The sequence below is a fragment of the Anolis sagrei genome, chromosome X (assembly GCF_037176765.1).
Source record: "Anolis sagrei isolate rAnoSag1 chromosome X, rAnoSag1.mat, whole genome shotgun sequence".
Taxonomy (NCBI): domain Eukaryota; kingdom Metazoa; phylum Chordata; class Lepidosauria; order Squamata; family Dactyloidae; genus Anolis; species Anolis sagrei.
Genome location: NC_090034.1, coordinates 84597302 through 84617928, shown reverse-complemented (window position 1 = coordinate 84617928; position 20627 = coordinate 84597302). Strand labels below are relative to the sequence as shown.

The 20627-nt window shown below is 44.6% G+C and overlaps 1 protein-coding gene across 22 annotated transcripts in view; it reads right to left on the bottom strand.

Moving 5' to 3' along the window:
• The window catches only part of MACF1 (microtubule actin crosslinking factor 1), a 398178-nt gene that overhangs the window by 37582 nt on the left and 339969 nt on the right, over nt 1-20627 (bottom strand). For 15 of the 22 annotated variants that reach the window (XM_060784087.2, XM_060784082.2, XM_060784093.2 and 12 more), the window contains 11 exons: nt 10442-10603; nt 9651-9821; nt 9015-9181; nt 6834-6993; nt 5694-6020; nt 3821-3905; nt 3362-3603; nt 2247-2453; nt 1227-1346; nt 970-1077; nt 164-382 (listed from right to left, as the gene is read on the bottom strand). In XM_060784087.2, coding sequence (XP_060640070.2) covers nt 164-382; nt 970-1077; nt 1227-1346; nt 2247-2453; nt 3362-3603; nt 3821-3905; nt 5694-6020; nt 6834-6993; nt 9015-9181; nt 9651-9821; nt 10442-10603 — 1968 coding nt within the window. The remainder of the gene's footprint in view (nt 1-163; nt 383-969; nt 1078-1226; nt 1347-2246; nt 2454-3361; nt 3604-3820; nt 3906-5693; nt 6021-6833; nt 6994-9014; nt 9182-9650; nt 9822-10441; nt 10604-20627) is intronic. The other 7 variants (XM_060784094.2, XM_060784090.2, XM_060784089.2 and 4 more) reach the window with 1 other exon arrangement.

Genomic DNA, 20627 nt, shown 5'->3' with positions numbered 1-20627 from the left:
CAGACCAGTCCTTTCCTCCAGGCACTTGCCCTGGTTTTCCCCCTCCAGCACAAGAGCGCTTCCCAAGGAAACAAGCATTTTTACTGGGAGCTGGTATGGAACCTAAACCACACCCCACAAAGACACTGGGGACAGCCCCTTCCTCCCCAGGGCCTCCACTTACCCTCATGTCCTCCTGCTGCTGCTTGAGGTGCTCATAGTCAATGGCTGGTGGAGGCAGCTGCCCGATCAGCGTCTGTGTCTCCTCCAGCCAAGGGCTAAGCTCCTCATGGGTCTCCCAGAACTGGTTGACTAAGACCTGGGCCCGCTCCAGGCGTGCATAGCGCTCTGAGTTGAGGTGGCTGATGTCATCGTACTGCTGCAGAAGGGATTCAGTTTTCTCCTGGAAGAAAAGTTTAGGGTAAAGAGTGAAGAGAGTTGCCAAGGCCTACAGAGCAAGCACTATATTCCCTAAGCATTACACTCAGCCTCCAAGGATATCTTTGGATATCCCTTTTGACAGTGATCTGTCTTAGAAACCTACAGGACCGAGGAATCACCTTTTAATAAGGTCACTGCCCCCCTTGCTCCGGTTAACATTAAAATGCCATTTACTTCAAAATCAAAGAAACAGGCACTCCTCTCTTCTATTTTTGGGCAGACCATTTGGCCCAATAAATCCGATAGGCAAAAATCTGGCTCCCATATCCACTGCATTTGTCTCCCTAATGAATTTTCTTCATCCTGTGTAAATTTTCCTCTTTGTTTGAATACATTCCATTCAGTTTTCTCTTTATGTGCACACTATAAACATTCTTCAGGAAACTGAACAAGGAGATGAGAAATCCAGCTCTTATAAATAATGAACTCTTGCCCGAGTTGTGTCTACATTTGGGCTAACTATATTCATCTATCAAGGCATAACTCCCAAACTTACCCTTTGCTTTCTCTGGTTTAAAAATCATTATGGGCCTGGAGGCCTGGCATTACCTGCAGAATGGCTTTCTGCTCCTTTCCACAAGTCCCAAAGATGTCATCCCTCTGGCTGAGCAGTTCATCCACAGAATCCTTGTGCCGAATGATGTCAATTGAGAAAGCCTGCAAAGTTGAAGGTACAAAAGAGAAAGCAAATCTTTTTTAAAATATGAAAAGCGACAATGCACAGTGCTCTTTTTTTGGCAATGTAATTTGGGAGGCAAAACATTGGCAGACATCCTTCCACTGCCCTTGTGCCTGCTGCTGCATACCTTTTGCACTTGCAGCTGTGCAGTGGTGTGCTCCTGCTCCAAGCGCACCGGACCCAGCGCCATCAGCTTTCGTTTCGTCTCTGCAACCCAGGCGAGTTCTGCATCAGCTGCTTGTTCATACTAAACATCAGACAGGAATGAAGAGAAGAATTAAATCAGCAAAATGGGACTGGGGAAAGTCGGCACTTCCTTCGACATGCAATTGCTATGGTCGCTGTGGAGTAACCACAAGACTACAAGCATTAAAGCCAGATGTGGACAAGTTTGACCACTCCTTCAAGCCAAAACTCACTAAGAACCACAGACCACAAAAGCGAGAAATTTGCTTCTCGGTTTTGAGTCCAATTTAATAAGGGACACCCTTATTAAAAGGTGGGATATGTTTCCTGGAAACTTCCAGAATCATGATTCTTCCTTTGAAAATAAATAAATAAATGACAATAATAAAGCAAGGAATGTAGGGGTTTATAGAACCAGAGAGGGAAACACATGCTGCCTGCCTGTGCACTAGCCGAAGAACAACAGGCCTCTGTGCAAACCTCTTAATCTCAGCAGAAGAAAGAGGTCTGGGGAGATTTGATTGGATGAAAAATAAGCAAACCGAGTACCAAGTTTCCCTGGGTTGCACAACCATTTTTTTTCCGTGCCAGGAGCAGCTTGACAAATTGCAAGTCACTTCGGGTGTGAGAGAATTGGCTGTCTGCATATTATGATCCAGCCATTATTTTAAGCGGGACAATATCCAACCCACTGAAGACTTTTTCTCTCCTCATGGTTCCAGGCTGAACTTTGGCAGCCCTTGAAAACATAATTTTGGTTCCTCAGCACTAGAATCATCAAGGTTTTGAGAATCTTGAGTTCTGAGCAGTGATGGAAAATATCCAGGAACCCCAAAAATACTGCAGATATTTAAATGAAAAACGGATACATTTGTTACCAGTATGACATGCCTTTTCTGCACCATGGCCCTCTCATCCAAGAGAAGAACTGAGGTCCCCCATCTCTTTCACAATGACTCACCTGTTGGGATCTCTGTATGGCGGCATCGATCTCGTCCACTCTTTGCTTGATGGTGTCACTGATCTGCTTGTAACGCTCGTTGGTGTCCGAGACAGTCTTCTCCAGGCTTCCCCGTGCTCGCCAGGGCACCAGCTCTGAGAGCGCACGGCTCACTTCATTGACCGTGTCCAGGACCAGCCTGCGCTCCATCACCTGCTTTTTCAGGTCCTGTAATTTAAAGGGGAAAATTGTCCAGCTCCCCTCTGTGACTGTGAATCCCCTTTTGTCCCTAGGGCTAGACGGGATGAAGTATCCTATCCAAGTACTAGCCAGGGCTGACCCTGCTTAGCTTCCAAGATCAGATGGGATCTGGTGCCTGAGAAGACCACAATTCAAAATGGGTATGGACACGATGGAAGGTGGCCAGAGAAGGGACACCAAAAGGGTTAAAATCTGGAAACTATGAATCCCTCTGAGGAGTGGCTGAGGGAGCTGGGGATGCGAAAGCTTTGAGACGAGGAACCTGAGAGGCGGGGATGCGAAAGTCATGTTTAAATATCTGAAAGGATGTCTCACTGAGGAGGGGGAAAGCTTGTTTTCTGCTGCTCCCGTGACTGGGATGCAATGGAGCAATGGGTTCATATGGCAAGCAAAGAGATTCTACATAAACATTAGGAAGAAAATCATGAGGGTAAAAGCTGTTCAGATATGTTGCCTTTGAGTCCAGTTAAGGCTCCTTCTCTTGAGATTTTTAACAAGAGGCTGGATGTCCATCTGTTGGGAGTGCTTTGATTGTGTTTTATGGTGAAAGGTGATTGATTTGGAAGGCTCTTGGGAGTCTCTTCTAACTCTAGAATTCTAAGAAAGGATCATTCAGAAAACAAAACATCTCTGAGTCCAGGAAACACACAGGACACTGCCACTTCCATTATGCCAGAAGGTGATTGGACTGGCTGGCCCTTGAGGTCTCTTCCAACTCTAGGATTCTATGATTCCAAGGCCCAACACTCAAAGCAAAACGCTCTTCTGACTGCAGTGCACAATTCAGTGCTTTAAAGCTATGGCCTTAAAGGTGGCACTCTCGACTGCATAACTGCCGTATATGGCTCTTGCTAACATTCAGGGCAACCTGGTACCTTCTGTCTCTGCTGGAACTGGGGGATCTGCTCCCCGACGGGTGAAAGTCCTCCGCTGGAGCCCAGCTCCTGCTCCACTTGGCTCATCCAGGCAGTCAGCTCCTCATACGTTGACTGGAATTTGGCGGCCAGCTGCCGGGCCTGTTCCAGTGTGCGGAGGGCCTTGGCACTGGAGGCGGTGATATCCGCATAGCGGGTCTTGATGCCGTCCAACTTCTCCTGGATAAGCAACACTTCTTCTCCTGCCGGAATCAAGCACCAAGAGTTTAGCTTGAGCCCTTCTCTTCCAACCATATTCATCCTCCCTAAACTCCATCTCCCACTCCTCTTTCATAAATGGAGGATAAATTTAGGAAGGAGTTTAAAATACTTCCACATTTTCAAGGAACTAAGCACCTGGGAGCTAATATTGAGGATGCAAAGAAAAATGTCGGAGATGAATATGTTTTTCAGACTGACCTGTGGTTTGCTTCAGAAGAGCCTGTCCATTCTTAATGGCCTGGTCGACATTCTTCTTGCGGTTAACAATCTCGTCATTCAAGGTCTAGAAAGAACAAAGGCATCCATGAGGTTCTTCTAGCTCCACAGAGGACTGAGGTGTCTTTCTTATCAGTCCTAAGTAGCCCACTGGTGAACAAAGAGCTCTATGTGACTCTATGAGATACAGAAGCATGGGTGCAAAATGATGCCCAAGGCAGAATGAGCAGGCCTGCTATTTATTTATTTTATTGGGGGGGGGGGGTTTACAGAAAGTGTGAAAGTCAACATTAAGCCTGCAAAATACCTGTGTAGCTCTTTCACTTCCCTTACTTTGCTTTATACTGTCGGGGGTGCTTTGAATGAAATTTTCCTCCTTCTTGGCAGGGGGTTGGACTGATGGCCCATGAGGTCTCTTCCAGCTCTATGATTCTATACTTTACTATTGATCATGTATTTAAATGGCTCTTGGAGGCAGCTGAAGCTGGGGAGCTAGAATACTAGGGAAAATGAGAAACAAAATACTTGGGTACTTTGGCTTTTATCTAATCTATTTAATCTGTTGAAATCAGTGTGTTTTAAATGTATTTAAAACAAATGGTTTTACTGTTGATTGTTTAATTGGTTTATTTTGTTTTAACTTGTCATTTATTTTGTATATATTGTTTATTGCGTTTACCGATGTTGTGCCCCCCCCCCCCCGAGTGTTTTCAGGGAGATGGGGCAGAATAGAAATAAAGATGATGATGATTACAATTATCAAACAGGTTTGAATCCGGGGAGATCACGGATGAGTTCCCTATATCAGCTCCAGCTTCCCATGCGGGGACATGAGAGAAGCCTCCCACAAGGATGGTAAAACATCAAAACAACCGGGCATCCCCTGGGCAACATCCTTGCAGACAGCCAATTCTCTCACACCAGAAGTGACTTGCAGTTTCTCAAGTTGCTCCTGACACACACACACACACACACACACACAAATTAAACAGAATGACCCCAAAGAAAGCCAGTGATTTCCATACTGGTAAGGGTTCGAATAGCTCCCTCTTTTTTTCAAGAACCAATTAAAAACTTTCCTGTTTAGACAGACCTTTAGTGAAGGAAACTGAGATGGATTAATAAGAAACACCATAATGTTTATGGACTGGAACAATGTGCAATATAATCTGACATGATGCCAAAAGAATGTGAATGTATATTATTGTTGTTTTAAACTGTTTATTTTGTGATATTTTATACTTATCATTGATGTATATGGATTGATGTTTACATTATTTTAATATGTTGTAAGGTGTTTTGGGCCCTGTGAGGGAGAAAAGTGGGATATAAATAGAGATATCAATAATAATAATAATAATAATAATAATAATAATAATAATAATAATAATAATCTTGGTGACCTTTCAGGATACCTTATTAACTCCTAGTTTGTGAATTGTCTTGCTACCATGAGATGAAACCACCACTACTGTGAAGGAAGAATTTGGGATCTTTTTGCCGACCTCTGCTGTATTTTAATCCCATTTGATGTTTATATGTGGAGTACTTATAACCAACTGTTAATCCAGAAAGACTCCCAGAGGAGCTTACATATTGTGAATTCTACTGTTCCCTGTCCTTTGTTTTACAATCTAAATAAGACTGGACTCAGGAGGCAAAGGGAAAGGCAGTGCCAGCAGGGATTCGAGTCCAGCAGGCATTGGCTGCCATCCTCTTCCTCTGAAGCCAGGGCAGTGGCAGTTGGGATGCTGCTTTGTCATTTTAGAATGACAATTCAAACAATTCAAAAAGAGAGAAATGCAACCAAGAAAACAGCCAAGTCAACAGGAGATGAGAAAGGGGCATGAAGTACCATCTGGTCGGCATGCTGCCTGAGCAGGACGTCCAACTTGTAGTCCTTAACAGCCACCAAGTCCAGCTTGACCTGCACCTCTCCCAGCCAGTTGAGCACCTCCACTTCATCCTCCCCAAAGAGCCGGGCGTTGACCAAGGCCTGGTCCAAGAGGGCAGCCTTCCGGCCACAGCGCTCACAGACCTCTGCGTAGCGTGACTGCAGCAGGTCCAGCTTTTCAGCCAGAGAGGCCTGGTCCGGGCGGCAGCTCAGGGCGGACAGGGACTGGCCGAGGCTGACCGCCTGAGCCACAGCCGGAGCATGGCTCTCGGTCTCTTCTGCGAGAGCCTGGGAGCAGTTCAGGAGGAGTCAGGATGAAAAAAAACGAGAAGGAAGAAAACAAAAGAAGAAGCAAACAAAAGCATATGGTTGAGAAATGGAACAAACACAAACAGAGGAAAAATAAATTCAAAACAAAATTGAAGCATGAGTATGGGTGATGGTTATACAAACTCAAAATATATAATCCACCTGCAGAAGGGCAAATCATAGATGTATAAATGGATTTACTAAAAGGTGATGCAAAGAGGCATGGGTTGTTTCAGCCTGTCCTGACCAGGTCAGAACAGGAAAAGGGCTATAACTGAGGCTGCTTTCCCCCCATGATTTAAAGAGATGAGAGGCCTTGAATTAGAAATATCTTTTCCACTCAGGAGCCAAGGTCTTGTTTATCCAGATAAAGACTAGCAGGACTGTTGCTGAATGAACAAGTCAGCAGTGAATATCAAAACATTCCAAAGCAGAATTACAAATCTGGCTTTACTCAAATAGAATGCTCTCTGCAGATGTGGACTACCACTCCGATCATTCCCAGCCAATTTGGCAAAATGGAAAAAGCCGCAATTCTCTGAAAACTCAGTGAATGTAATAGAACTTGCTTCTCGGAGGCATGCATGCCATTACACTAAGTGTAGGTAGGGCATGAGGATTCAATAATGTAGACAATGAAGTTCCAACACAAAAGCTATGATCCTACAAATCTTCGGTTCCATCTTGAGAGGCATCTATCCACTATTATACTCTTTCAGACACCTACAGACACCTACTGTCCACCTGACTCTTTCCCCAAACCCTCTCTTGCATACTCTTTCTAATTCCAACCTTATGCCGGGTGATCTGCTGCTGGATTTTGGGCGTCTGTGTCCCAATCGGCTCCGAATTGGCCAGTTTCTTCTCTGTCACCGACAACCAGTCAGAGATGGGCTCCGATGTTTCGTGGAACTGCTTGGCCAACACCAGGATCTCCTCCAGCTGGTTTTGCCTGAGGTGGGACAACAAACTTATTCAGATACTGCTGCAATGGAAGGCAACCTTTCCTCAGGCATTCCCATAGAGGCTACTCAATTGAATGTTCAGCAGCTGATTTTACTTGAATCTTAGAAAAAATTTAAGACACAGATTCAAGTCATACTCAAGCCACTAGCCTCCGTTAACTCATTCCTTTCAAGGTGAACCTTGAGCTAAAAGCCAGAAAAAAGAGTATATATTCAGTCACTCAATCAACAAATTGTCCAAAAAAACAACTGGAAAACTGAAGGTGGAAAGCTACTAACTCAGAAGAGACCTGTGGAAGTCCTCTCCCTGGAACCTGCCCTTTCAGAAATGCATTCTGCATATGCTCAGAGTTCCTCCTTTATGGATGCATTAATGCCATTTTATCAAGTACATATTTAAGGATGGGTCTACCAGCAAAGGTCATGGGGGCAATGAATCCAATCTGGATTCTATTGTAATTGTTAATGGAACTATCCAAGGTACTGAGCCCTTAATCGGGTTTGAATTAAAACCTGAATCCGATCTCCTACAAAGCCTACTTGAGAGGTGCCTCTTATGTTGCTTTCCTGTAGCTCTATGGCTAATTACTGGGGGAAGTCCCAGGAAAAAGGAGTAAAAAGGAGATGCCAAATGGAATACAATGAATATGGGATCCTGAGCAGGATGGCATGTCTTGCATGATTCTCTTGCACCATCTAGACCAGGCAGGAATCAATATATTTGTCTTGAGGTCTTGCAAAATAAAAAAGGGGGAGGGGGAAGGATTGAGTGATATGAGAATGCCCCAGGCAGATCTGTGTTTGACAAACAGCCAGCTCACAAAAGAAGAGATTCCTCCCTCTTTGTTCTGCACATAGATGAGTGCTTTCTAGGAAAAGACAAGAAGGGGGCTTGAGGAAACTGCTGAGTCTGGTCCTTTCTGCAGATGTTGCAGAGTTCTCTGCGGAGTTGCTGGAACGCAGCTGCTAGGGATTCCTTCCTTACTTATTTTTCGGCAAACAGAAGCAAAGAGGTCTCCCAAAAACCTACACTTCTGCCAAGATACAGGGCTGTGCAGAAAAGGCCACACAGATTTCAAAGGAGGAAGAGGAAATTTGGATGTCTTTACAGTCCAGATGAACCTGAATGCAAACTGAGATTAAACTTTCCCAAAAGTCAAAATGAGTAAACAAAGGCCATTTTGGATATTAAAACAGTGCCTGGTAAAGTGGAAGGAAAAGAGGAAGACAGACAGGTGGATGGACTTGCAAAGTCATAGAGTTTGCAAGACTCAGCAGAGTTTTTTTTAAGGGCAGCTATTCACAGGGTCCCCATAAGTCAAGATGACCCATATTGCTGTTCCTTTAACTTTCTTGGCTCTAGTTTACTCTATATGACAACAACAATAACAACAACTTTATTTCTATACCACCCTATCTCCCCAAAGAGACTCAGGGAGGTGTACAACAAGGAGCACTCTTGCGTTGCACCATTACATCTATGCAGTCATGCATAATGAACATGTGTGTATCCTGTTCTGCCCCATGTCAACAAATGAGAAAACATTCCATTCCAACCGCAAAACAACACCAGAAGCACAGTGAGAACATATATGGACATATCAAACCCATAAAGGGTCAAAATCCAGAAGTTTTCCAGCAAACACACACCTGAAATGAATTACAGACCCTTCTCTCTCTTTTGATATTCCCCAGCCTATTGATTCATTAATCTCCAGTAAACCCTGCTTATCAGAACAGTACAGAATTTCTAGAACTAGGTGCATGCTTTATATAGTTTCGCAATAATTCAGCTAACTTCTCATGTATGCTGCAGGAGCAGGAAAGGATTATAAGGGACATGAAAGAAGAATCATGCACTATGAAAGGTCTGGGATAGCACAGCAAAATAAAGCAAAAGCGTTTCCCTCCTCAACAGTGAAGGAAAAGCTGAGGAACAGTTGGCTTCCAACATTCCAGGGCTGAATTATGGTAGACAAGCCTGGTCTCAACAGGCCTCTTGTCTTACCTGGCCATCGCTTTGCTGAGGAGGCCTTCCCAGCGACCTCCAAGGCTCTCCAGTTGGGCTGCTATCTTTTCCCTGTCAGCTGGCTCAGCAGACTGTGCTATCCGCCCACCTTCTGCGTGGATCATCTCCACAGTGGCTTTCCGGTCATCCAGGAGGCGCTGGAGTAGCTTTGGGGCAAAAGGGAGTTTGAGAATTTCTAACTTTTGCAAAAGGATAGAATTGGAGAGAGACTTCAGATAAGGGCAAGTGGAGACAGCCTCAAAGGCTTGGAGCAGCTTTCTGTGGGAGGTGGAGGTCATGGGGGTACAAAAGTAGCACTTTTCCATCGTGTGGACTAGAAACTTCAATGTTATGAAGAAGAATGAGATGTAAGGACATGAAGGGAAGGCTGATGTGATTACAATGTAGGATCCTATCAGAGGGAACACTCAATTTTAGACATTGTGATTTGGGAGATGATCGAAATTAATTCTTTTGCTTTCTTCAACTCAAAAGAGATGGAGAAGATGGGAAGAAGACAATGTCTGGCCATCTGAAAGTTAAATGAATCTTCCCAATCAAATGCAAGCTGTTTGACCCTTCCATAAGAACTCAGCACTCTTTCCGTGCCTACATTACTAGGACTTCGCGATTCACCTTTTGCTCCTGGATTTGAGCCTTTACTACTTTGTATTCGGCCGATGGTGGCTTCTGATTGGAGATGAGCTCCTCTGTGTCAGTCAGCCAGCTAAGCAGAGGTTCCAAGGCATCCTGAAATTTCCCACAATGCAACAGGGCCTCTTGCAGTTGCGCCGTTCTGTGGGCCACCTATGTTTTTGCCAAAATACACAAGGACAGGACACATTAAGTCTTAAGAGAAATATGTGGTCTCCAGCTGGTTATAAAACATGTGTTCAGTGAGATAAGGTCATCACTCATCATTTTAGAAATAGAACATGAATGTATTTCTTCTTCAACTGACTTATTCCATTCTCCACCTTTCCTCAGTTGTTAGTCTTTCCTTTTCCTTCCCCTCATCTGTTTGTCATTCATATGAAAGTCCATACTGTTGGCTCATTGGGAAAAAGACCTCCCTCACATTATCCATAAGAGATCAAATTACTTCTAGAAATCCATTAACTCATTTCCCAACATTCTGCCAATACAAGTGCAAAAAAAGCTACCAGTCTTTAACTGCAGCCTGCTAATTCCTGATCTAAGCTGCTTTCTTGGTTATCTTATGCAACCAAGGTCTTTTTCAGCCTTAAAGATGTTACAAGACTTCTCTGCATAGCAATCCAGACTAACTTAGCTATGAATTCGACAAAGATCATGGTACTCCCAATTTTAGAGGCTGTATCTCGGGACCAAACTGGGACCTTGCTTTCACACTGTTTGTTGTTCTGAGATGAACTCTGCTGGTAATGGTCCATAGCCTCTTCACCCACCTTCTTGTTGAGGGTATTCCAACGGGCGTTGATGTCCTCCATATCATGTTCCAGGCCTTGCACATCGGAGTTCTTTCCTGCACTCTGGATGAGCCCCTGACCAATTCCATTGACTTCCTGCAGTTTAAGCTGAATGGGATCCACTTTCTCCTTCTGGAACACCTGGAACAAAATGGAAGGGGGAGAAATGTGAGGAGACCTTCATCACAGACCATGCACTTCCTCAAATGCCCTTAAATGTGACTAAGAAATTTATTGAGTTTTAACCTGCTGGGAATTCAAGTCAGGATCAGTGGCTTCATAACAACCTCTCCAAAGTAGATACCACTTACTAGATAGAGTTCATTTCGCCCTAAGTCAAATACATTGATTTATTTATTGTGCCAGATGCGAGATTGAGAGTACAGTTAAAATGCATTTAAAAACACACACAAAAGTTTTTTTAAAGGATTTGGCATTATGCTAGATATCCTTTGACCAGAAGCTGGCCACTTGGAGTGTCTCTGGTGTCGCTATGAGAAGGTCCTCTCATGTCCAAGGAGGACATGAGAGAAGCCTCCTCACAGGATCTTAACACATCCGGGCATCCTCTGAGCAATGCCTTCATAGGCAGCTGATTCTCTCACACTAGAAGCAACTTGCTGCATGCAACCAAACAAATCAATTGATGCCCAGCTACTTCATGGCTGTTGTAGGCTTTTAACCAGGACCTCCTTGGTCCAAATGACTGACAATACCCTGCACTGGCAAGATGTAACTGATTTCTGTTTGGTAAAATCCTTGTTGATTTCTAGCACACAAATGCTACATTATGGGGCCCCAACAAAGTTTCGTCATTGAGTCTCAATGAGTCAACAGAGCAACAAGCAAATGGAAGATGTGAATGGCAAGTGAGTTGTTCATTCAACAGGCCATTATCTTTATTTTGATTTGAGGACCTCAAGATGTTGCTCTGCACAGCAGTTTCATTTGGCTTCTGGAGAAAGAGTTTTAAGGAAGCAAATAAAAGCAAGAAGGCTCTGTGTTTTAGGGGTCTGAATGTTTAGTGGATTTGCATTGAGACTTGAGAAGGACCCCACACCCCAAACAAGGTCTCTCTTTTGCCCTGAAACACCAAACAGGCTTGGAAGGAAAAGAAATCAAAAAAATAAAATGAAATCTAGATGACAGAAAAAGAGATGTGCCCCTCCCAAGCCAATGCAATCCGGAGGAAGCTGGTCTGGGATCCTCTCCCTTGGAGAGGCTCTTCCAACTTCCCCTTGAACTCTGGAGATTTGTTAACACGTGCATATGGGCACAAAACAGCTTCACGTTCCCTGTCCTCAGCAAGCACACAAGTCTGCAAATAGACCGAAAACCATCTGCCACATTTTTGTTTTAAAAGCCAAAGGAAGATTAATGGGTTTGCCTCCTTCTCTAAGATCTTCCCACATTTTTCATGGTATGTGTGTGAGAGACACAAGGGTTTAGAAAAGTAGAGTGGAAAGAAGATAAACTCTGGTTCCTGGATCTTGGATCTCTTGGCTGGAATGAGATGCAAGCAGGGAGCCTGGGCACATACAGTAATTCTACCTCTCCCTGAAAACAGCAGCAAGAGGCAGCACTGATGGCCGAGGAGAATCCCTCTTTGTAGGTCAAGAAGGGCCACATGAAGCTGGGACAGTGGTATTTTGCCACATAGAACAGGGAACGGAGGAGTCACAGTATCAGAACCAAGCTGTGGGGTTTCAGAGAATTACAGTTACCAAATCTTTACACAGAAGGCACTTCAATTTTGGAAAACTGCAGGAATCAACAAATTTGACATTTTTAAAATATGTAAGTGGTACACAACATATGCTGCAAGTTTAACTATACAAATTTTATTTTAGTCTCTGAATTTTATTTTCACCCAGACAAGTCAGTGTCATTCCTAAACCAGCCTTCCCTATACTCCAGGTGGATTGGCTATGTTGACTGAGGGGGTGAGAGGGGTAGTCCAAAACATCTGGAGGGCATTGGTTTGGAAAAGCTGTCCTAAAGCATCCCCGAATCCTAAGAAAATCACCCAGAGCTATTTGAGGGGTCCCTGGGCATTTCCACAATTGCTGTTTATCTGTTCCTGAAGTTCTTGGAATGGTAAACCTGCAATGGATGACTTGACGGAAGCTGCATAACATAAGAGAACCACAAGGGCTCTGGACACGGGTGCCCAAGCCACACTGAAGTCTCACGTTTGGGGATGCTATGGAACCAGAGGAGACCCAGAGAGGTTGACCTGGTTAAATCCACTTCACTTCTAGACTCTCCTGTCCTCCTAGAAGGGCAGCTCTATCTAAATGTTACAAAAACTCCCTCTTCTCTGTGTTGACCCATTAAAACATTTTCTGCTTTAGGAGGGCTATCAGTTGGTGCACAACACCACCATATACTGTATATAAACTAGAGAACAAATAATCGACAATAAAAGCCAGCAGGATAAAAAGGAAAAACAAGGAAACGACACATACATGGGAGCAGAAGAATGATAAGACAGATATAAACACTCAAAATGGACAAAGTCATAAACAGATTTGCTAAATGTCTCAGTCTCTTTTGCTTGTACAGTAACTAAAAACCAAGAACAATCTTTGCCAGAAGAGAGCAGTCTTGGTGTCACCCTGATGAGGGCCTTGGAAGGACCCATCGGAGGACTTCTGGGGAAATAATCCTTATTTCCTTTGCCAAACAAATACCCAGAGTAATTTATCCAGCCAAATTAGAGATTATCCGAACCTCTTCTTCACAACCGCCTGAACTGTCTCAACCATAGTTCCATTCCTTCCTGAAATGTGCCCTAAATGCTCAACAAAGGAAGGCAGCATGGATTATCTGAAGGATTGAGGTGCAGGTCTCTCCATGAGAGGGAACACAAGCCTATCCTGCAGGGCTGGGCAAGCTCAAGCAGAGACACCCTAAGACGTTGATGAACAATGAAGAGGAGGCCCAGCATCAGATAAGGTGGCATTGTTTTTCCCCCTGGGTTGCTAAACAGCGGAGGCCCAGAGCCAAGATGACAAATGGGAGATTAAGAAGGATTACTTCACTATGGGAAGAAAGCAAAGGACAGATTTGCTCAGCCCACATCCTTCTCTCCCTCCCAAGCTGCAGCCACAGGACTTCCCTCCTTCAATAATTCCTGCCTCACTCTCACAAACTTCTCAAGGTGTCCTTGAACATTCTTCATGCAGAGCTTGGAGGAAACCACATCCAAGAGACCCACTGCCCCACAAATGCTTCCAAGTTGGATGCCAACATGCAGGAACCTGAAATGCCACTATGCTCCAAAGATTGGATCTTTCAAGCCCCACTGTCTCAATCCCCAAAGGACTTGCCCTTTCTTGATGTTGCAATTGCCGCCAAGATCACATTTTCTAACTTATACCTCTCTAGGACCTCCAACACAACTCTGGTAAACTGGGATTGGAAGTCATATCCAGTTTGAGGTCTAGCCAGGAACATATTCCCACAGCTATGGGGGTCTTATTGTATTCTCAGAAGATTTATTGTACTCTCAGAAGCACCCATCAATTCAACTAAATGTTATCGATATTAAAGTGCAGATTTCACTCAACTGCCAATAGTCTCAACTATTGCCTGTCAATTACCCAAGTCAACCCAAACTTTCAGGACGGCTGTGAAGTCAAAAACGTCTGTAGGAGAAGGAGAGAAACAAGGTATGCTAGGAGCCATGCATTGCCATGATTCCACTTCAGCTGCCATAGCAACATCCCACGGAGTCCTGGAACCTGCAGTTTAGGGAGGGCTACTGAACATTCTCTGCCAAGAACTTTAGTGCCTTGCCAAACTACAAATCCAAACTACAGTTAAAATGGAATCCTAGTGCTATCAGTGCAGCATGAAAAGATCCATGGTCATATTCAGTGGAAGAAAGAAGTTAAAAAGAAAGGTATGAAATCAATGAGAAGCATTGTGTAACTAGTGATACAACTTTTCTGCTCACAAGCAGAGCCATGCAAATAAGGAAAGGCAATATATTTTTGCAACTCTTGACACAGTTAAAGAGTTAACAACCGCTTCCCAATAAAACTGCATCCAAGTTCCTCTTTAGTGGAGAAAGCCAAAGGGGTTAAGGTTTACGGAGGGCCTCCAGAGAGACAGCTGTTTTCTCTCAGATGGGAAGCGAGGCAGCAAGAATCTGGTCTGGAAAAGACAAGGAGGAGATTTATTCCTTCAACGTCTCCTTCTCCAGAAATGGGAAGATGCCAGGACCTAAAGCAAAGATGCTGTCCATAGCCACAGAGTTACTGTGCCTTTGCAAGGAGGGATGGCGATGCAACAGGGATGGCTCTCTCTCCTGGAAGTGCTTATTTTACATTATTTGTGTGTATATGGAATGAGGCCTCTTCACCAGCCACACAGATAAGCCAGGCATGCAAACACTTTGCAGGCAAGCGCATGCCACCACCTCTGCCTGCCCACGCCACTGGGCCACAGCCTCCGAGGAGAAACTTATTTTTAAAACCAACACAGAGGAGGACTTTGAAGCATTTCATTGGGGCCCACTGGCAACAGCTGCTGTGTTTGGGTCCAGAAACCAGAGACAGGTTCAATGGGGGAGGCTCAAAAAAGCCAGTTTAAGCAAAGCCTCAGCAGAGAAATACTTGGGAGGCATTGCTTGGTACTCCTGCAACAAAACCCAGTGAGAATTCCAGAGCATTGGCTTCCCATTGGAAAAAAAGCTACAAACATGTTCTTGACAAGAGATAAAAGAACAAAGGCAGGAAAAGGCTGTAAAATTGACCAGTGGGGAAGGAAAAAGGAGTGGACCACTACAAAATTTCGGGTGACAAGAGGGTCAATTGGGAAGTCACTCGTTTTTTGCATCAGGGTTTGAGAGTCATCAAAGTTTTCATTTCAATGCACAAGAGCGAAATGCAAATTATTGCTTTGGCAAGAGGGAGGCTGAAGATTTGCCTTGAGCAACTACGATCTCTGCATTTAAAACCAAACTCCTGTGTCCAAGAGAGATAAGGTCACTCTACAGTATGAGCCCATGAGAGGAACAGGATGGAGATACAATAACCTTGAATTAACAAAAGGAAGCCTCTTTAGCTTGTTGTCAGAACAAGAGAAACAGCATCCATGCTACTCAGTTTACCCATGCCTAGACACTTGCTTAGAATAAAGCTACATTTTTTTAAAAAATGAAACAGACAAAGAACCAAGATCACCAAATGCCACCATCCAAAAATTACTTCAAGTTGCTTGCAGACTTATGAGGACCCTTATGGATTTCACTGGGGTTTCAAAAGCAAGGACTACTAAGAAATAGGATGCCCCTGCCTTCTTCGTAATAGAAGTGATAGCAAAGGTAAAGGTTTTCCCTGACATTAAGTCTAGTCGTGCCCCAAATCTAGGGGTGGTGGTCATCTTCATTTCTGAGCGGAAGAGCCAGCTTGTCCTTGGACACCTCCAAGGTCATGTGGTCAGCATGACTGCATGGAGCGCAGTTATTTTCCCACAGAAGCACTACCTATTGATCTATTAACACTTGCATGTTTTCGAACTGCTGGGTTGGCAGAAGCTGGGTCTAACATCAGGAGCTCACGCTGCTCCCCGGATTCAAACTGCCAACCTTTTGGTTAGCAAGTTCAGCAACTCAGCAGTTTAACCCGCTGTGCTGCCAGGGGGCCCAATATAAGCGATAGCACCTGGTATTTCCTGAAATTCTTCCTTACAACTAGTAACCAGGCCTGACTCTGTTTAGCTTCTGAATCAAACAGATCGAATGCTTTAAAGATATTTAGATCTAATGCTTTAATGACATTTAGAAAATAGCTATGGCTATTTTCATGTGCCTTCTGGTTATTTCCAACGTATGGAGAACCTAAGCCAACCCATCAAAGGATTTTTCATGACCAACACTTTGCCTTTGCCTTCCTCTGAGGCTGGAAGAGTATGGCTCATCCAAGGTCACCAGAGAGTTTCCAGGGCTGAGCAGAGATTTGCATCTTAGTCTCCAAAGCCATAGTCCAATGCTCAAAGATTACACCACATTGGCTCTCAGAATTGCTCTTCCCTCTTCTAAACTGTTCCTTGAGGGTCAACTTTTCTAAGAAGCCTCCCGTGACTCATCTTTGTTTCTTCCCTTGACCATCCTATTTCTACACTTCACTGTAAACCCCTTGATCTTTCTCTCCCACCTAGGTTTGGATGAAAGCTGGCTTACAAGCGTCAATGGAGCACACTTGCAGGAAATGAACCCAACAGATGGAGTCATCAGACAGACAGGAGGAATGGATCTGGGGCAAAGGGAACGAGTCAGATTAAGGAAACAGAGTTGGAGGAAAGGGGCACACACTTTCTCCAATTGGAATCCTCTTGGTGATTTATACTTGATTCAAAAGTATTTTTATGATGGTAAGTGAGAAGATCACCATGTTACGCAAGAATACCCACATCACAAAGTATTCATGGAATCACAATGTTGCAAGAAGGAACATGATGCTCTACCACAGTGGTTCTCAACCTTCCTAATGCCGTGACCCCTTAATACAGTTCCTCATGTTGTGGTGACCCCCCCCCACCATAAAATTATTTTCATCACTACTTCACAACTGTAATTTTTCTACTGTTGTGAATCATAATGTAAATATCTGATATACAGGATGTATTTTCATTCACTGGACCAAATTTAGCACAAATACCCAATTTGAATACTGGTAGGGTTGAGGAGGGGATTGATTTTGTCATTTGGGAGTTGTAGTTGCTGGGATTTATAGTTAACCTAAAATCAAAGAGCATTCTGAACTCTACCAACAATGGAATTGAACCAAACTTGGCACACAGCTTCCATGACTAAAAGAAAATACTGGAAGGGTTTGGTGGGCATTGATCTTGAGTTTTGGAGTTGTTCACCTACATTCGGAGAGCACTATGGACTGAAACAATGACAGATCAGGACCAAGCTTGGCACGGACACTCAATATGCCGAAATGTGAACATTGGTGGAGTTTGGGTAAAATAGACCTTGACATTTGGGAGTTGTAGTTGCTGGGATTCATAGTTGACCTACAGTCAGAGAACATTCTGAACCCCAGTAACGGTAAAATTGGGCCAAACTTCCCACACAGAACCTCCATAACTAACAGAAAAGACTGTGTTTTCTGATGGTCTTTGGCGACCCCTCTGACACCTCCTTGCGACCCCCAAGGGATCCCGACCCTCAGGTTGAGAAACACTGCTCTACCAGCATCATTGAGGACTGCTTACTTGATCTAAATGAGGAATCCCAGTGTTGCTTTGAACTCCCACCATAGATAGACCTTGTGTCATCTGGCCAAGTCTATGCGCCTGTTAACCTCACATAGTCTTCCTTCTATATCAACTGAGAGAATGCTAATCATACGTCCCTCCAAGTGGTCACCACTTCTTTGCAATACCCTTCAAATTCTGGGCACTTCTTAAAACCCAAAGCTTTTTCTTCCTGCCCGGATGGACCAAAAGGAAACCAGTTCTGCCATTCACATCCCTTTCGCTCTTTCCTAATTAAAGGCTGGAACCAAGCAGGCTTTGGCTGCATTTTTTGAAGCAAACAAAGGCAACCCCTGGCTCTCTGCCCACCGCTGGAGACTCCCCCCCCCCCCCAGCCATTAACTGCAACTTGAGGGCAGTTTGCAAGCCTCTGGGTGACTCTGCCCTCCTTCCCACCCCCTTCTTTCCCTTTTGAAAATGAGCACCTGTCTAAAGCGTGAGAAACTGTGTAGAAGCCAAACTTCTATACAGCAAAAGAAAAAATCTTGTGGCGCCTCCAAAACCAGCCCAGCTTAGTTGACATCTGTCAAAATCAGTATCCAGAAGCAAACAATGTCCTTTTATAGAAGATTCGTGTTGCAAACAAACTCTGAAGACAGTCCTCTCTCTTCCAAAGTGCTCTTGTCTAGAAACTAGAAACAATTTAAGAACAGAGCAAGGTGTTTTTTTAAAAAAGTGACGTCTTTTTCCAGTGAATTTGAAACAGCTTTGAAAAGGAAGTTAGCTTTTACCATTTATGTAAGGCTTTTAAGTATGGATTTGACTCACCCAGTCTCTCCCCCTTAGCAACACATTCACCAGCTATGGGGTTCTGTAGCTATGCACACTTAATAACAGATCTTCCAGTAGAAAAATGTATAATTTGCTTTTGAGGACTTGAACATGAATGTTACCTGAATAAGGTGGAAGGCAGTTCAAGGCAGTGGAAGCAGCAAGGGAATTTTATGTAAGTGATAGACTTATTTCCCAACCCTTTTAAAAGAAAACAAACAATCCCCCACTGTTCCTATCAAGGCCATGAAATCTGTCTGCTGGATTTCACTCCCTTTTCCAAGTGAGGAGAAGACGCCAAACTTGAACCAGAAGGAAGGCATTGTCAAACGGACAGAAACTGCATTTGCCTGTCCACTCTGGCTTAATTCCTCACTTCCTCCCCATGCCCCAGGAAGTGCTTTAATGCCCTGCAGAACAGCATGTGGGGAACTGGGGAAACAAATACCTCATTATCTGGAACAAATCCATCTGTTCCAGGCTCTTCTGTGTCTGGGACAGCTATGGTCAGCTGCTCAGGTGTCGTGAAAGTCGGCCATTGGGATATGATGTTCCCTGCCTCTTGCAACGCTTCAGGCCTCAAGGGAAGCAGGTCTCTGCCACCATCTCCCACTTCCAATTGAATGGCCGCATCTGCCACACTTTCTATATCCCATGGTAAAGGGATGGCAAGGCCTTCTTCCACCTCTTGAATCACCTGGATGAGCTCCTCTGAGGAGTCAGATATTGTAGCATTGGCCTCTTCCAAAGTACTTGGAGGTGGATTGGATTCATTTCCCAGACAAAAGGGAACAGAGGTGGAGGACACCCCCTCCAGACTTGGATGTGCTGGTACTGAGTCTTGGACACTATCAATGCAAGTGCCATCTCTACCACCATCTTCTTCATTTCTTGACAAAGCTGTGGCCTCCAGCACTGAGTGTTCCACACTCGGATCATCTAACACTTTCCATCCAGGCTCTTCTGTAATGGTAGATGGTCCTACTCCAGCATCAGTAAGCTCATCTGCACTCTCTGGAAGGTCACTAGGAGCCTCTTTACTGGCCAGAGAACTAGCAGTGCCAACTTCTTCTCCATCACTGGAGGCAAAGTCTTCCATCTCAAGGTGTGTAGCAAAAACACATTCTATACATTCCACAAGAACCAGAGAGGAGGACTTTGCGTCCACAAGCCCACCACCATCTTCCCCACCCTCTGGTTCCTCATTATTTTCCCCATGTTCCCAAAACCATTCCAAGTCCCCATCTTCCAAGAAGTTTTCCTCTATTGCGGTTATCTGTTCACCCATCTCTGGTGCTTCCTCTTGGAAGACCGCCATGTCTATAGCTACCTCTCCCTCACAAACTGTCCCTGACAAAAGCTCAAGCTGACCTAAACTGTCAACTTCCTTTGTCTCCAGGTCTCCAGAGGAGTCTGGGTGTTCAACAAACTCCTCTGTGTCCTCTTCTGGTACAAAATCACTTTGTGAAGGGACCCACGAGCTATCTGTGTCCGTTTCATGAGCATTGCCCTTACACAGAGAGCTCTCTAACTCTGCAACCTCATCCTCAGAAACCAGCTCTGGGACATCCCAATAGGAGAAGTCTGTCCTTTCTGAAGGGTCCATCTCAAAATTAACAAGGTTCCCCCCAAGGTTCACTATCTCATTGACTGAGGAGTCCAGCTCCTCATGAGTGGTAGCCAGTTCATTGTGGTTTGGAGAAGTCCCCTCTTCCTCACTGCCTGGTTGAGCTTCTCCTGTAGAAACGTGGACACAAGGAAGTCTCCCTTTGCAACATGCAATGTCAACTGAAGCCATAGTTTCTCCAAAGGCAAAGTCCAGCAACCCTTCAAGCGGGTCGTTTTTAGCCAAGAGTTCTGTCCCATACTCTTCTATCTGACTAACTAAGGAGGAGAGGGACTGCTGCGAAGCAGCATCTTTTGCCACTGGGGGACTAGAAAACACCACATTCTCTGAGTCACCGGAAGTGTCCCGTTCAGAGTAAGACTCAGACATGGTGGGCTCTGTGGTGCTTGCTACCTGAGAGCCATATGTGGCGTCAAAGTCCTCCAGGTCAGAGACCACAGCGGAATCTGCAGCACTGACTTCAAAGGGAGCCAAGACCTGGGGTGCTTCTGT